Below are 18,401 nucleotides of genomic sequence, written 5' to 3' on the forward strand. Positions count from 1 at the left end.
AACAAGAAAAAATACTTAAGTCATTTTGTAGGCTTGCCATGCTTGATGCACATGCCTACAAAAAGGACTCAACCAGCAGGGTAGAGATTGTTTTTTTTTTTTTTTTAAATTAGCCACGCTGCACAGCATAAGGGATGCTGGGTAGCATGTCTAAACCATTGGCAAAGCAAGTAGATCCCAAAGGCGAGATCTATTGGCTTTGTCAAAGTGTTGAGCTCACGACAACTACTAGTTGATGCTGCTTTCTTACTCGCCCAGGATTACTAAATTGTTTCTAATCAACAGATATTGGCATCAGCCATATTTGTGTGTCTAGGAATCACTTTCATGTTAGTTATAGGGTAAGGTTAAAGGGGGGCAGAAACCACTAGGCACTAGAGATTTTTTTTTTTTTTAACAGATGGGGAGCAAATTTATTTTAGGCTATTTCTGCCCACCTTGGGGGCAGAAACCACTTAGGCACCAGGGATTGGTGTGTGTGTTTTGTTTGGGGGAGCATCCCCTTGGGCAAGGATCGCTCCCCATGAGTGTGCATTACTGGTGGCCATTTCTTCCCCACCTTGGGGGCAAATTGGAGTATTTTTGTAAGGCCCGTCTGCCCCCAAAGGCACTAAACACCAGGGAAGAATGTTTTTTTTTCTCCAAAAAATGAGGGTGGGGGTTTGGCCATACCCCCACCCCAAATAAATGGGGATAAAGTTGTTCTGCCCACCAGTGGGCAGATGGGGTAATTACCCCCAATCCACTCCTAAGGGTGGCAGAAAGCTTACTAGATGCCAGGGAATTAAAAACAAAAAAAAAGTGGTGTGGTGGCTACCAACCAGTATGGGCATGGTTATGCCCCCTACCCAACTGAAGGAGCTTACAGTCTTTCAGCTCTCCCCCCGCACACTAATACATCTTATCCCACGGCAAGAGAGAGGACATTTGATTATTTTGGGTTTTAGTTTTACATTTGGGCCATGAGAGCTTGTTCAGCTCTCAAAATCGTCCCACTTGGAATGGTTAGGGCTGCACTTTTTGGACTTTGGGACGTTGCCATATAGAAAAATCTACAAGACCTAGACACATCTGAAAACTAAACATCTGGGTGAGACCAGTGTGGTCTGCTTAACATGCACCCACACTATTTTCCTCCAACTTTGCTTAAAATCACATATTTGCCCCACATTTTTGTGATGGAACCTTCCGTAATCTGCAGGAATCCACAAAAGTCCTACCACCCAGCATTGTTGCATCTATACCGATAAAAATTCTGCCCTACTTGTCAGCCAAAGAACTATTTTTTTCCAAACTGCCCTTTTGGACCTGCTTTGGTTCCCCCTCAGTTTTGACATATTTTTGGCTCTTCCCTGTCACAGGCACCTGGCCCACCTACACATATGAGGTATCATTTTTATCGGGAGACTGAGGGGAATGTTGAGTGGTAGGAAATTTGTGCTGGTGCGGTGAGTCCACAAAGAAATGTGGGGAAAATTTGATTTTTGTAGCTAGATTTGAGGCTTGCTGAGGATTCTGGGTAACAGAACCTGGTGAGAGCCCCACAAGTCACCCCATTCTGGATTCTCTAGGTGTCTAGTTTTCCAAAATGTATAGGTTTGCTAGGTTTCCTGAGGTGCTGGCTGAGCTAGAGGCCAAAATCCACAGCTAGGTACTTTCCAAAAAACACTACAGATTTCAATGTAAAAATGTGATGTATCTATGTTGCGTTTCCTGATGCGGGCACCAAGCCTACCCAGACAAGTGAGGTACCATTTTTATCGGGAGACTTGGGGGAACACAGAATAGCAGAACAAGTGTTATTGCCCCTTGTCTTACGCTACATTTTTTCCTTCCAATTGTAAGACACTGTGTAAAAAAAGACATCTATTTGAGAAATGACCTGTAATTCACATGATAGTATGGGGACCCGGGAATTCAGAGATGTGCAAATAACCACTGCTTTTCAACACCTTATTTTGTGCCCATTTTGGAAATACAAAGGTTTTCTTGATACTTATTTTTCACTCTATGTTTCACCAAATGAATTGCTGTATACCTGGTATAAAATGAAAAACCATTGCAAGGTGCAGCTCCTTTATTGGCTCTGGGTACCTAGGGTTCTTGATGAACCTACAGGCCCTATATATCCACGCAACCAGAAGAGTCCAAAAGACTTAACATATATTGCTTTTGAAAATCTGACATCACAGGAAGAAGTTAGAGAGTAAAACGTGGAAAGTAATGGCCGTTTTCACCTCAATCTCATTTTTTTTTATTTCTGGTCTTATTTTCTGTAGGAAAACCTTGTAGGATCTACACAAATGACCCCTTGCTGAATTCAGAATTTTGTTTACGTTTCAAAAATGTTTAGCTGTCCGAGATCCAGCATTGGTTTCACACCCATTTCTGTCACTAACTGGAAGGAGGCTAAAAGCACAAAAAAATTGTAAAAATGGGGTATGTCCCAGTAAAATGCCAAAATGATGTTGAAAAATATGGGTTTTCTGATTTAAGTCTGCATGTTCTTGAAATCTGGGAAGATGGTGATTTTAGCACTGCAAATCCCTGGTTGATGCCATTTTCAGGGAAAAAAAACACAAGCCTTGTCCGCAGCCTTTTTTCCCCATTTTTTTTTTTTTTTTAACTAAATGTTTGCAGTATTTTGGCTAATTTCTTAGTCTCCTCCAGGGGAACCCTCAAATCTGGGTACCTCTAGAATCTCTGGGATGTTTGGGGAAAAAAAAGACGCAAATTTAGCATGGGTAGCTTATGTGAACAAAAGCTTATGTGGGCCTAAGCGCGAACTGGCCCAAATAGCCAAAAAAAGGCCTGGCACCTGAGGGCGAAAAGGCCTGGCAGCGAAGGGGTTAATTAATTTTCCTAATCCTAGCCCCACTTCTACCTTTCTTAAATCTGACGCGGGTGTCACTGTAGAGGCCTCTGATCAGTCTATGCAGTCCTTAATCAAACCTCTTATTGGCTGGGTTTTTTCCAGGTTTAATATATTCGGCCACCAACTTTTACATATAGATATATACGTAGTCTGTAGTAGCACAGACAGGGCTTTAAGTGAGCTGGGCCTGCTGGTGCTGAGCACCGGTATTTCTAAAAAGCAGGTGCTGAGACACGTCCCTATTGGGCTCTCTATTCATGCTCTCACCCTCAAGGTACAAACAATTCTTAACTCAGAAGGAGCTCTTTCACAGTCTCATAATTTCAGAACTGAAGCATTTTAAATATTCCTTGAAAGATGGCATGGTTGTTGCTTATGTATCTTATGCAACTAAACCATTGACAAAGCCGATAGTAGTGACTCGTAGGTGTTATGCTATTTGTTGTATTATATATCTGGATGCAACGACAGAAAGAAGCAGCAATATGCCAGTCAGACGGCACACTACTCTATACAGAGATTTGTAATTTAGGCATTTTAAGCCACACTCTTCATTATATCGGCCACGCCCCTTTGAGAGACCCTCCAGTTTTTTCACCCCACTTAAAGCACTGAGCACAGATATCAAATATAACTTCTTGAAGTACAATTTTCTAACAATGGGTGGTACCATCACAACAATACCAGCTCCAGGGGCTCCATTTTCTTTTAAAAAAATCTTGTAGAGTAAGTGCAAGAACGGTGTCTTGATACCAAGGATAAACAGTATTCGAGAGCGCTGCATCATTATATTGTGGATTAAATTTGTTTGAAAGAAATACCGAATGAAAAAACAAATCAATACAGGGTCTCAAATATATGGATAAATATACGAATACAAAAAGAACGACAAATTGAAGGGTTCTGGCCTGTAAGGCTATCAAACACAGCATATCGTTACCAAGGGTAACCTTTATATAGTAAATGCCGAGTGTCCTACAAAAACGAGGGGCTCGGAGAAGGGTAAAACGGTGTTAATGTATGACTATTATATAAAAACAAGGAAAAAAATACAATTAAAAAAAGTAATGAGTATGTGTGTAAAAAGCCTATCGTGCAATTTCTGCGTTAAACCATGCATTTGATAATACGACAACAAAATAATGTTGATTTTAAAAAGCCACGGCCCCCGGTTAGCGGTCTCGGCACGCGCCCGTACTCGGTTCCCCTTTAACATGTTCAGCTTTCAGAGTATTCAAAAGCGGTGCGATGTTACGGAAATGACTTTTTCACTTCTGCATTCAGCAAGGGAGGTGGGTGGAGACGGCTGTCCCGGGGGTGGAGGCATGAGGAAACGTCGGTCCTCATTTGTTCATGGGAGTATTTTTTTTTTCCAGCTCACCAGCTGCGGGTCGACTCGATTCAGTTGAAAACGTGGCACCGAGCAGGCTGTGTGGAAATATATGTATATACTTTTTTTTTTTTTTTTTTTTTGCATGGCTCAGTGAAACCTAGAATTCAGGAGGCGACCACGGGCAAGCAGCCCGCGGGCTGGCCGGACACAAGGCCCAAGTGTTCCCCCAGTGAAGAGGTAATTCACCTCCGCCGTCAGGCCAGGCTGCACATCCACCCCATGCAGGGAGGGGAGAGGGGGCTCAAGAAGAAAAAGACACATTCCTGGCATTTTTTTGCACGTAGGGCTCGGGCTTCACTACCCGGGCGAAGGGGAACAGGCCCGGCGCTTCATACGGCAGATGTTTCCAGGGGCGGGTGGAAACAAGGGCAGTGAGTCACAGCTGCTTGGTACTAGGGGTTCCGGGGAAGTTTGACTTCAAGGGGAAAAAAAAGTCCAAATTGCACCTTAAAAATGTGCCAACGTTTGCCCCAATTAAGGAAAGCATTTGGGGCATTTTTTTCGCCCCCCAAATCAAAGTATCAACTGACACAGGTACAGTTGAATTGCAATAGTATCAAACTAGTCGTCCTTTTGATTATTTTTTTAGTTCATTTAAAAGTTTATAAAAAAAATAAAAAAACACCTTAGCCATTGGGAATAGCTTTTTCCCTCACAAAAATATTTTTTTTTCCGAGAGAAAAAAAAGCAACCCTCTCTCCCCCCTATTCCATTTGACATCTAAACCATTAGGAGTGCTGCACATCAAGCTGTTCCCCTCTTTTGACTCCATCTGTGAAGATTTGTACTAAACACTTAATCCCCTCGCGCAGCCTCATTCGGTGGAAAGAAGCCACATTTTGTCTTCTGCTGACTTGTTAATAAAATTCATTCACAAAGCCCCCGTGATGAATTGGGATTCCGGGTTGCTTCATATGAATCAGATTCCATACTCAGTCTGGAAGGAGCCAGGCACTACGTAGGAGGGTGTCAAGCGAAGCATGGTAACACCGCGGGTGGACACATTGCTATTTATTACAGATATATATATATATACACACACACACATATATACATACATATACACACACACACATATATACATATACATACACACACAAAAAACTTTTTTTTTTTTTATGTGAATCAGCCTGTTTGCAACCGTAAAAATGCATTTTGGTATGTACAAATGCCAAATTAAGATTCTGTAACTTCTTTCCAAACCGCCATTTGGTTTAGCGATTTGGTATCTGGAAGGAGTGTAGGCCATCCATTTCAAATACCAAATCGCAATGGTATGTATGAATGTTTCACGTCAACATTTGGTTGGAAAACATTCGTTTTTTTACCAAGACCTCGGACCCCTTCTCATTTGAAAATGTAAAAAAAAAAGTCTTAACAGTAAGCAGTGGTCTCACTTTAAAGTTTCATGTTTTTCTTTTTAAATGCATCACATTTCCTTTAAGAACAAAAGGTTGCATTTTGTTTTAAAAATAAAAAAGTTTGCTTCACTAAAAAGCAACTAGACATGGTGGTCTCCTGACCTTAGCAGACCACCATCCCTCTGATGACTGCGATTCTTAATGGGTCGCAAATTGCGACTTACCTCATTAATATTCATGAGGTAGGTTGATTTGCCACCCACTAGGAATCTCTATTTAAAATATCTAAGTTTTCTTACATCAGGAATTGGGATTAAGTAAGAAACGCAATTAGGAAATCGCAACTTTAGTTTTTTGTATCTCTGGCCTGTTTATCTTTATTCACCTATTTGGTGACCATTTGTTGCCTTCTCCCAAGTATATGCTGCTCAAGACAAGTGGCTAGGACATTTACAGATGTTGAACTGCAAAAATATCATTTACCTCGCCGTTCTAGCCACACAAAGAGACCAGGCAACTATTTTGTTTCTTTAATAAAGGTGCTGCTGCACCTCATTCCTAGGATTCCAAGTGCCATTTCTGGTTAAAGGGTTTGAGTATGTCAATTCTGTAAATTATGTCAACACATCTGGAAATGTAACAGATGTAGAGGAATAACTTTTCTAAAAGCAACCCCCAGTTTAGTAAAAAAAAAAAAATAGAGAAATAGATGTACAATACTGACTTCTGAATTGGTCTCACATGAATAAAGCATTTAAATGTTGGAACAAAGTAATAATGATGGGCTTTAGCTTTGTTGATGAAGCACAGCAAGGTAGTATAGTCTCCCATTGGTCGCTGAAGGAGGAATTGACAGTCACAAAGGGACACGTGTATAGTATTGCCCTATCACAAACAAATACATGATAAGTATAAGGTTATTTCTATTTCCATGAAAAAGGAAGCGATTCAATGGTATATACAAGACAAAAAGCTGAGCAGGTAGAGGACATAAAACAACTACATATCTGCATGTTAGAGGGAGCTGGTTGCTACACTCACACTGACCCTGAACTCCAACAAATCCACCAGTAGAAAAAATACCTTTCTATAGTATTACCTTGACAAATGGCTGTCAGATAAGTCACAAAACAGTTGGAGTCCAAACTAATATTGCCAATGGCCACTTATCAAGCCTGAGAATATAAATCTTGAAGTCGTTAATCTACATTATAAAAAGCAGTAAAAGGAATAAAAGGGTCTATTATATATTAAGAAGTGCCTTCACATGAAGAATCTGTGAGCATGCTAGAAGGCCATGTCATCAGGACTTGAGCATATCTACATCATTATTACACTTATACAAGGTAACCAGCTATTTGCTGGACATTCGTACTCCAAGGCAGTGGTCTTCAAACTTTTTAATGCCAAGCACCACCCAGTGAAAAATATAATCATCAGGCCCCCCCTCAAAAAATTTCACATTTATTAAATTAAATTGCCAGTGTTTAAAGAGGTCTAGACTTATTGAAACATTGCAGTGCTGTTACTGTTTTCAAAATGCAATCAAATACATGATGACAAACATTCTATTCTGCTCAGGCAGGCCTTACCACCATGTAAAAGTATCCACAGTTTGATTATTAGAAGTGGGGATTTTAAAGAGTATTTGGAGCCCTTTCCCTTTTGACACATACTCCCAGCTTGGGTATCAGTGACAAAACATGTTAGTGATGGCCCATTACTGAGGGGGTTTACTGCTGCTCATGTTTTTCAGCTTAAAACAAAGCCGTTATCAGCATAATGCTTCTTTTGGCCAAAGCCTTGCACCCCCTGGGATCATAAGAAGCCCCTCTAAGAAGGCCCGCCCCCCAGTTTGAAGACTGATGCTCGAAAGTAACTATGCTCTTCATTAACCTGGAAAAATACTGAGCTTCTGGCCACAACCACAATGTTGAAATTAAGCACCAAGATCCTATATTTCAACTGGACTAAAGCACTTTGAAGGGGAAATCCAGTGTACAGAAAAAAATATTATTTTAAAACAGGCTCTAAAATTTACCAACAATATGCATTCCTGAATGTCCCTTTGCTTGATGAGGTATGCTTGGGTTTTGATAACTAATGTAACTGGATGGGCCATTTAGCATTCTTAATGACATACATTAAGGGATGAGTAATGTTTCTCAAACCTGTGTAATGGATTGACAAAATGGTGAGGAGGAGGGTCATAGGGCGAGGTTCGTTCTGTCGTAAATTAGAATGGAAGGAGCAGCATAACAGCAATGTCAAACTTGGTTTAAGAAAAAATGAGATTATATCAAGGAAAACAGTTATAAATGATGTTTGCAGAAAAATAAATTCAACTGCACTAATACCAAGCTGCTTTACTAATACAACAGTTTTGTTACTCTGCTTTGGAGCGCATCCACTGAGATCTGTACCGCATTTAGTTCAAGGTGGTCACAACATCACTTACTGCTCTGATGGATAATTGTTCTCAATCTTTTTAGGGCTCACAGACGTAGCGAGGTGCTCAGATTCTCAGAGTAAGATATGCCTGCTAAACAAGGATTATATCCTACCCTCGCTGGGTAGACCTTCGAGTGCTGCCCCCAAAATAAATAACATGACAGCTTCAGGTGATCTATGGAAATACCTTCTCTGGAAGCCCCAGCTCTACCCCCAAATGACACAGCTACCTGATCCTTCCCACCAAAAAGGTGAGCCTCATCTGTGATTGGCTCCAGAGGTCAGACATTTCTCCTTGGATTCTGGAGACTGGGTTTGCCCATGTCTGGTGCAGTACAAATAGTTAATTAACACATGCAGATTTCCTCTCCAACCTTACCTTTCCAATAAATTGGCCAAGCACAGTTAATGGCGCTATTGTGTGGAAAGGCCTTTGATCCTCCAGCTGGCCAGCAGATGAATCCAATTGGCCCACTGAAGGGGACAAAATCCTGGAATCTGGTTAGGCAGAGCCAATGAAATATGGTAATTCCAGAAGTAGCATAAGGTGTACAGTTATAAAAAAAACTGATAATGGATCTACACTTTATGTACTTGTTTAACTTGAAATTGATACCAGACTGGTATCTCTTGGCCAAAGTATAGCAAAACTGTGCGGTGACCCAGATTTCATACAGTATAATGCAGTGAGCGCAAAGCCTTTTAGTAAACACTACAGAACTATACTGTGGATGCCCACTCAAATTATAAGGCCTACTCCAGCTCAGTACCACTCACTGAAGGGTCCCTTTTGTAATAGGCTACGTGTGCGCAGAAAGCAGGCTGAGGTAGAAGGTAGTCCCACACATGTGCCGACGTGTAACCATCCCAAAACCTCTCACCCTAGATGAGCAACCTCATCTTAAAAGGCAGACACTGGCAGTTACCACTCTCAGTCAATTTTCACTAATTTACTGTAAGTGACACTCAGTTAGTGAAACTCGCTCATAGTAAAAGTCCAGAAGCGGGTAGCCTAAGTAAAAAAAGATCCAGGGGGAGCAAGTGGGACGAACCCATTTCCTACAGATACCCAAATGTGTCTTCCAAAACCAACCTCTGTTTTCATCACCTCCTTCCACGCCCTGCAGCCAAATATAGTGCTCCAAGCACCTTGTAAATCACAATATCTCCTGCATTCGAGAGTGAATGTATTAGCACATGTGCTGTCGCATGTGAGCCCTAAAAAGTTAAGTTAACTCATTGAAGATAGGGGTTTTGATTACGAGAAATGCTAAATCAAAGGAAACACTTACCTAACTAAAACCGAGCTTCACTATAAAAAATCATAATTTTAGCAAAAAACATAAATTTGGCTTTTACGTAGATCAATACGCTGAGAAATCTGCAGTGTCTCTTGTGGCATTTGAGTAGCATACTCTGTTTTTCATTCAGCTCATTGGGTGGGAGTTGAGTGTCCCCACAAACATACATTTGCCCATTTGGTAGGTCTGGTAGCATGCTAAAAATGACTTCTAGTATTCAAAGCATCTCCATTTCAATATTTAACAAGTATTTGTATTTTTGAACCGCTTGTATTATGCCATTTTCATGACCGCACACTGCTCAAGGGAAAAAAAAAAAAAGTTGACAGTAGGTAGCTATAGTTAGGACTTAATTCCATAGAAGAATCCTTTTGTTTTGCTAATAACTTTGTCGCCATTTAACAACTGCAATCTCCAGCGCTTGCTCAAACCTCACGTCCATGGTGGGCCAGATCCCGGGGACATAATCTAATAATTATAATATTGGAGGGGGGAGGCCAATGTTTATTTACTGAGAGGAGGGCGGTGCAATCCCACTCCAAAGACCATTTATGGCCCCAAGGACCACCAGCTACCCGGGGCCTGGCCAATTTACCAAAGGGTGGGGAAGAGGCATACACCCCCGGTCCATTTTCAGCTGCAGGCCCGGACCTGTGTCCAAAGGCCGTGCATAGCACGGGGTTTGGAGCCTACAGGGGATTGTTACAGGGACGTTAAAGTTAGGAAACAGAATTAAGAAAACCTTAAAAATTCACTAAAAAAAAAAAAAAAGTTTGAGGGACGTTATAGTTAGGTTCAGATTTTACACATACAAAACCATAGAAATCCAATAGTTATAGTTACATTTAGCTCAAGAAATTATAACTGGTACCATAAGGTAACTATAACTCGTGGCCGCGCCATGCACTGCTACTTACCCCACGTATTATGTCAGTAGTTACATATTCTATGACATCATTTATAATATAACTGCAGCATCTGCAATAAAATTATTGATGAGAAAACTGTGCATGGCAGGGCATTAGTCATAGTTACATAGGGCACGACTTATAGTTTCTTGAGCTAAGTGTAACTATAACTGTTTAATTTCTATGTTTTTCCAAGTAAAATCTGAACCTAACTATAATGCCCCTGTAACCTTTGTTTGTTTTTTGTGAAATATATATGAGATCAAGGGATTTAGATTGATCTTTAGATCAGTGAAAGGAAATATACTAACAGTGAGCAATCAGGCAGGCCAGGCCACAGGCATACAAAGAATGGTCACTCCTTGCAATGTGGAGTTACTGGGGCCAAAGTTACTCCTTTGAGACTCAGCCTCAGCATTGTAAGGCATGGTATGGCAGACAAGGAGTTACCTCCCTAGCAAGAATGGCTGAATTTGGGCAAAAGCAGTTCAGACAGACCAGAATAAATCTAACAATGTTTTGCTGGATCTCCATTAGTTTTGATCTAAGAAACAAAACATAATTTCCCAGTATCTTGCTTGGCAATAGAACAATTTAACCCTTAAAGTAGCATAACATACCAACAAGGATAGTGGTTCAAGAAGGAAATGTCTCCTACAACACATTTCCAGTCCAGTAGAAATAGTAAAACAATAAAATAAAAAAATAAAAAGTGAAACTCGGCAGCCCCAGAATTTCAAGTGTGAAACTTGCACGTGAGTGCTATAGAAATGTTTCACAACAACGTATCTACTAAGAAACTAGATCAGGGCAGTCCCTATCGCAGATCTGAATCAGGGAAGTGGGAGAAGGACGACGATCTGATAGGGCAAGTACCCAACTCCGTTTCATGACTAATCTTAAGGCCGGCACATTCAAAATTTCAAACTTTTGACAATTCATGAATTCAAATACAACCTTTTTTAACAAAGATCCATTTTTAACCCACCACACATTTCACTTGTGAGGCGCACAGGCTTTAAATGGCACTGAAGCCAATAAATAAACAGATTTTTTTTTGCTTGATTGCAGCCTACCCATAGGTAGGCAGAGGGCTACTGATGACCATTTCATTGAAAGCCAAACTGAGAAAACGTAAGCTCAGAACTAGCCTTAGCCATCATGATTTAACTAGCAAAAATCCTCTCCTGATGATTATTCTCCAATTTGAAATTTCCTACCAATGTACAGTGGTCATGCTTACCAAGTTCAGTACCCTCTAATTTCTAGGCAGGGTCCACCTATGCAGTAAATAGATTCTCACATCCCAATAATTTACTCTTCAGAATTAATAGCCAGTCCGTCCCCACAGGAAGAGTAACACTGAATTAATGAAGGGATGCCACATACTAATACAAGGCTACATGCCGCTGAAGGAATTATGCTCCTCAATCTACTCTTGCTACTGTAGTCTGACTTTTATATTTATCACAATTGCTCCCATGCTTGCTGCTATTCAGGAACATTCTTACCTGACTGAAGAGAAGTCTTCAGCATAGGGACAAGAGGGCTATGTCCACAAGATATTTTAGGAACAACCACCATGTAAATGACTTTCAATTACATTAATTGCTTGCAAATTTATTTTACAGAACAAATTGAAAATGTAGCAGAGATCTGGCTCTTCTGGTCCTTCATTGGGCAGTACCGTGAGAGAGTGGGCAGTACCGTGAGAGAGAGGCCAGTCCCTACACCCAGCTATAGAATAAAGTGCTTTGTGCTAAACCTATTTTCCTGGATAATATTTCAGTTTAGGTCTAACCTAGAGACAGCCTTACCTCTCGCTGTCCTCAAATTCGAACAAAAATATGCACGTATTGCATATAAAGGAACTTTCGGTTAGCCCTTTTCATCCACTGGTAAACCAAAAGGTCATTAACACTTTGATTATGCCCACCACAGCCTAAATCATGAGTCAAAGGGACAGCCTTTAGCCTTCTTCACTGTGAGTGACAGCATTTTGCTCATGTGCATATGCACATCACGTGCAAAGTAATCCAGTCCCATGTCTGGGCTGGAAGGACAATCTCTGCTTTTAATTAATTGATTTATTTTCGTAAAGGATTATTTTTATGATGGGTCAACTTTATTTGCTTATTTTTGGAGCACACATGAACGTCACCTAAAAAAATTCTGTGATGTGGCAGAAGATGGACATGGTCTTTAATGTTGGATATAGGCCAAAAATATATTGAAAATAAATAAAAGGGCAGCCACCTCAGCCACTTCCTGGAAGGTTTTGGGGTGATCTGTCAAGTCGAGGCCAAGAAAAATGGGAGGGCTTCCCCAAAATATTGATTTATTTTCAATGTTAATTCTCATAGGAAACTTGGCTCTTTGATGGAGGAAAAAAAACAGTTGAACAGAATTGCACCAAATTTGACAGAAAGTCAGAATTCTACTCAGAAAAAGTACTTTTCATTATTTGATGTAAATCCGTTCAGCCATTAATGAGAAATTTGCTTTTAAAGAAGTGCTCGTTGTGGTCATGTAAGGGTTAAAAAGATAAATATATCTGGATGGTTGAGCCCACAGCAGTTCCAAAGTACTGAAAAGAAAAAAAAAAAAAAATGTAAAAAAAAAAAAAATACACACCAGAATCCTCAGTTTGGCCAAGGGAGATTTTTCTCCAGTTGGCCCTTTCAGTACCATCAGACAGGTACCAGTCCCATGGTACCGAACAATTTGATTAGCTGGTTGCAACCAGGAGAAAAATGTTGCAGCAGACATTACAGGACCCAAGTACTCAGTTTGTTTCGAAATAGTAGTATGAGTGTGTTGGGGGGGGGGGGCGGTGAGGGGGGGCGGGATTGAGGAGCATGGCACAGATACCCTGGCACTTGTGTGGCGTGTAGGTGACCCAAACGGATCCCCCACCAGAGGAGTAAAAAATAATTGTGCCATAACTTCTTTCCGTGCAAATCCTGTGGAACCCAGCACAGCCTTCTCATCAGGTACCGCAACACTCCAGCGGTAGAAGTGCTCAAGCTTCAGTTCCATGATACTGCGATACAGTGCATGGGCCCCAACCCCTACAGCCGTAGGGCGCTTCTGCTCTGCGCTAGACTGGATAAAATTGTCCCTGATTCCAGTCAGGACGGCTTGCCCTTTTCGGAGCAGCAGAAGCTCATCTAAACTGTGGAGCAGCTCAAGGTTCCTATCTCTCACCAAATGTTATATATATATCCACCCTCTCATTCGTGCACTCAAAAACATGAATTGCACTGACTACAGTTACGCGGATGACTTGGAGCCACTTTTCAGGTTAGGCAACTCCTCAATGTCTACAAAAACTTTCAAAACACTATGCACTTCATCTGCGATTGGATGAATAGTAACCATCTTAAACTCAACTCGGATAACACTGATATTATCATATCACAAAAAGTAAAATGGACTATTGGAACGCCTCCATTTGGGCTACTGATATGGGGGGCCCACCACATCCCAATGAAATCTGCAAAAAGCCTTGGAGTCATTACTGATAATGAATAATAGTTGAAAGTTTAGCTGGGAGCTGTAATTTCATCTGCTTTTTATTGCTAGATCAAAAAAGTGCTACATTTCTCACCTTTGTAGCACTGATTCAAGTAGACATAGCCTTGATTACATCTTGTCTTGACTACGCTAACTCTCTATATCATACACTCTAAGACAATTTCTAGCTTCAAAATGTTCAGAACAAAGCTGAACATCTGATATATAAGCACCCAAAACACTGTCACGTTTGCTCCCCCCAGCACCCCCCCCCCCCCACACACACACCTGAAATAACTCCATTGGCTCCCTATAGAAGCAAAGGACTGTATTAAACAGGGTGTATTATCTTTAAAGCCCTTGCTTAGTAGGGCCCCGCTTTTATAAACTCTAGCTTAATGAAATGCACCCCAAAGAGGACATTACGTTCCTCCTCTCAAAATTTCCTTACTATCCCCATATTCAAAAAGAAAAGAATGGGTGGTTCCAGATTTTCTGTCTTGGCCCCCTAGACCTGCAACGCTCTTCTTTCAGCATATGGTTTGCCCCCAAATGACATAAATGTTTAGACAGGCAATCAAGACTTTACTATTTCAACAAGCACCCAGCTACTGTATTCGCTCTCTACAGAAGATCATTTTGTTATGTTTCCTCTGGCTATTTAGTGCTGTGAAAACTTATGGTGTACGTGCGCTGTATAAATGCTGTAATGTAACATAACACTGCCCATGGCCAAACTCAGCGCACAGCAGAAGGCCGGGCCCTGCATCCATCCCTGAAGCAGACCGATAACATGGCTGTCCACTGTGGGTTGGGTGCACGGCCAACCCACCCGCTGCACACAGCCAAAGGCTGCACATAGCAAAGGGTTAGCCCACCTGCAGCGAGGTTGGACAGAGGGCCTGGCGGAAGGCCAGGCCCTGCGGCCAACACCATGCTGCGCATGGCCTAAAGCTGGATTAATATGATTTTTAAAAATCCAGAAATTAATTGGGAGGGGGATGCGAGGGGGGGGGGAACAAAGGATAATGTGAAGTTATAGTTAGGTACACAAAACTAGAAATTCACTGAATAAACGAAGGTTAAAGTTTATAGTAAGGTGTTGAAATAAAGCTAAAACTAAAGTTTAAAACCCTACAGGCATATTTACAAGTCCCTTGCACAGCCTTGCGCCACTTTTTGTGAAACAATGGCGGTGCAAACCTTGAAATCATATCTTTGAGGCCACGCAAAGCCACTTTATGTGGCTTTGAATGGCCTTATTGATATGATGCAAGGCAAGACAGCGCAAATCACTATATTACCTTACTCTCCCAAGGGGAGGCACAACCAGGAGAAATATATTTATTTCTCCTCGTTTTTTCTCCAGCACAAAAAGAAAGGGGAAAAGGCCTCCCAGGATTGTTTTTGTGCAAGAAGGTGCACATTCCTGCAAGGGTGCCTGCACTGGTGCTAGGCTGCCAAAATGGCACCAGCAAAGTAGCAAAGTACAGGAATGCACTGTATGCATAGATATGGTGCATTCCTTCCTTTTCCATTTGTCGCAGGGCAGCAACGTGACTTACTGCACTGCCCTACGTCAAAGGCCAATAAATTTGGGCCCAAAAGACCTCTGCATGTTGAATGACATCACCCAGTCATTGTTAAAGAATTCTATAGGGTTTATGGATTTGATGTAATTCAGCAAGCTACACCTAAAACTTTCTATTCACCTTAATAGGATTACCCTTCAAAACACTTCAAATGACCCTTAATTTTAAGTTAAGAGGTTGATAGGTATGCATTTTCCACTGAAAATACATCTTCAGCCAGCCCTATTGATAATATACGTAGCGCACATACACGAGATGGGTATAACGGCACACAACCTTAGAACCATATTTACAACGCCAATGTGAGATATACCACTTCAAAGTCGAACACCACTACATTTTACATTAGTCAACAATGCCACAAAATATTCAGCAAGATTTTGGAACTTACCATCCATACCTTATAAATCTCCTTGCTACACAGAATTTTTCTGTAGCACTGTATTAGAACTCAACATGGGCACATGCCTAGATAGCCAATGATGGATGATCTATTGTTAACAGAAGGTTGACCTTTTTCACACGTTTTGGAACATGCCTTGGCTTTAAGTCACAACTTACCTCGAACATACTTCTGCAACCCACAACAAGTGCGCTCAGCCTCTAGCTTCTTAAACAAGGAGTAATATTTAAATTCCAAACTTTGATGATTTATAAACACTGCATCATGTAACTTTCACAATTCACAACTACACCTGCCTTCAGGACTTCTGCTATTATCATGCTATTCTCCCACATGTTTACATAGTAACTTTATGCTGTATAGGACTCTGGTGTTATCAGTGATGTTATCTGAGAGGTCATTTAAGATGCCTTGAGGATTTGATATGTGAGGTGATGAGCAGTGCATGGCTGGGGTACAATTTATAGTTAGCTTTACATCATAACTTGTGAATTTTTAAAACAGTTTTTGTTTTATTCCAATATCTAATTATAATGTCACTTTAACCTTTATTTTTCAGTAAATTTCTAGAGTTTTTCTAATATAAGTTAAGAACCTAGTGCCATACATAACTATAATAATATATAATGTCACTTTACCCTTGCCCACCTCCAATTCATTTCTGCTTTTTATTTATCATATTAATCCATCTCCCCCGCTGAGCATGGCTTTCAGGCATGTGCAGCAGGAGGTTGGCTGCAAGGCTTGGCCTTGAGTCAGTCGTGCGTCCAAACCCACTGCAGGCAGCTAAACCCTTGCTTCGTTATGCACAGCCTTTTGCTGTGTGCAGAGTGTGGGTAGGCTCTGCACCCAACCTACAGTGGGCAGACAAGTCCATGGTGTGCACGCCTGAAGACTGTACGCAGTGATATGTAGCTGCCCGCATCCGGGATAGAAGTAAGACCTATCCTTCTGCTGTGTGCAGTTTGTCCATATGATGTGGGGTATGGCCATGTGCAGCAGGAGGTTGACTTGCTGCTATATACACACACAACATGTATACCCATCACATATAACAGGGGGCATGCCCCCCCCCCACCATTTATTTAAAAAAGGGGGGACCAGGGGGATTTGCTACAACTCCTCCCACCCCCCATAAGGGGACTAATATTATTAAAGTAAATAGCTACTAGCAGGTTTGCATGGTAACATACAAAGATATAATATATAATGCGCTGTAAAGGACGAAACATTGTATTATGTGTGGTACAGACATGCCTGGTAGCAACTGATATTCCATATTATCAACACCCTCACAGGAAGCAGACGTGCTGTGACATATTTCCACTTCTGATGGTTATGACCTGAAAGTAGATGCAACTCCTGCTGCAGAAAAGGCCAATGATGGTGAAAATGTCCCCAGACCGTAAATATGGCCCCTGCGTGAAATACAGTGTATGATTGGTGGTTGTAATCCCTAATCCATATTGGAGGGTAATGTCCATGTTGATAAGATTTGGTTCCTGTTCGTGGATATTGCATTTAATGGTTTTATAATGCACTGCTGTACTTCTGGGTAATAGTGCATACAAATCTGGGTGAAAATAAAACCATACAAAATAATAAAAACATAAAACAGTAGTGAACATTAAATTGAGCTACAGAACTCGCTCTGTGGATATGGCTAGGCTTGTGGATAATGTATGCAGGTTTAACAGCTACCCTGTCGTAGACACTGCTATGTATTCTGGATACACCAACCCATACCGATGTAGCTTACATTTTTTTCTTTTCGTTATGCACCCACTAGCTTGTAGTTACACAGTGCTGGCGACTACAGGGATGCTAAATTGTCAAAGGTCATGGATGTCACAGCCAGCCAATCCTGGTTTTTAGGTAGGGGGCGTTTTCATTCGGACATAAATGTTTCAGTGCTCATAATAAAAGTTGGGCTCCCTAGAAACCACTGGCTAAAAACTCAAAGAACGGCTGCGAGAGACACTGTACAATGGGCCCCACTTGACAACCAAGTGGATACGGGTCCACGTCGGGGGATGTTACTCCCGCTGGAAAATCCTTCCCCCGGTGTCAGTCCCGCTGACAAGCCGCCAACTGCGCTCACCTCGAACATCAACGCGATGAGCACGCAGACCAGGAGGCAGAAGCAGATGTCGGCGTGGTTGTGGATGAAGAACTCCTGGCTGAAGAGCGGGTAACTTTTCGTCCTCCTGCGGAAAGCCATCTTCCTCCGGCGCCCCTTCCCTCAGCCTCCGTCCGCAACTTCTCCGGCCCCGGCCAACTTCATCCCGGGCCCCGCCCCTTACGTGGCCACGCCCGCTGCGGTGTCCGCCCCCTCGAGGCTGCAGCCAGTGCGCATGCGTACTCCTCCAGTTGTCGGCCAAACGTAGTTCCATGGAGTACGTCAACGGAAGAAGCTGGCAACTACTTCGCGAGCGTCTCACAAATACGATATATTCCCAGAAATGCATGTTAAAAAAATATATCTATAAAGGTAAACAGTGCCCAGGACTCATTTTTTTATCAAGTAAATGTTTATCAAACCTATGCCAAACTAGCTATTTAAAGCTGCAGTGTGTGATATTTTTCTAGAGAAAAACGTTA

At 41.7% G+C, this 18,401-nt stretch overlaps 1 protein-coding gene across 2 annotated transcripts in view; it reads right to left on the reverse strand.

Annotated features, from left to right (window-relative positions):
- Nucleotides 1–18,090, reverse strand: part of TRAM2 (translocation associated membrane protein 2) — a 157,668-nt gene extending 139,578 nt beyond the window's left edge. For both annotated transcript variants that reach the window (XM_069236148.1, XM_069236147.1), the window contains exon 1: nt 17,902–18,090. In XM_069236148.1, coding sequence (XP_069092249.1) covers nt 17,902–18,021 — 120 coding nt within the window. In that variant the 5' untranslated portion in view covers nt 18,022–18,090. The remainder of the gene's footprint in view (nt 1–17,901) is intronic.
- Nucleotides 18,091–18,401: the final 311 nt, after the last annotated feature.

Source organism: Pleurodeles waltl, chromosome 5 (genome assembly GCF_031143425.1).
Source record: "Pleurodeles waltl isolate 20211129_DDA chromosome 5, aPleWal1.hap1.20221129, whole genome shotgun sequence".
NCBI classification, from domain to species: domain Eukaryota; kingdom Metazoa; phylum Chordata; class Amphibia; order Caudata; family Salamandridae; genus Pleurodeles; species Pleurodeles waltl.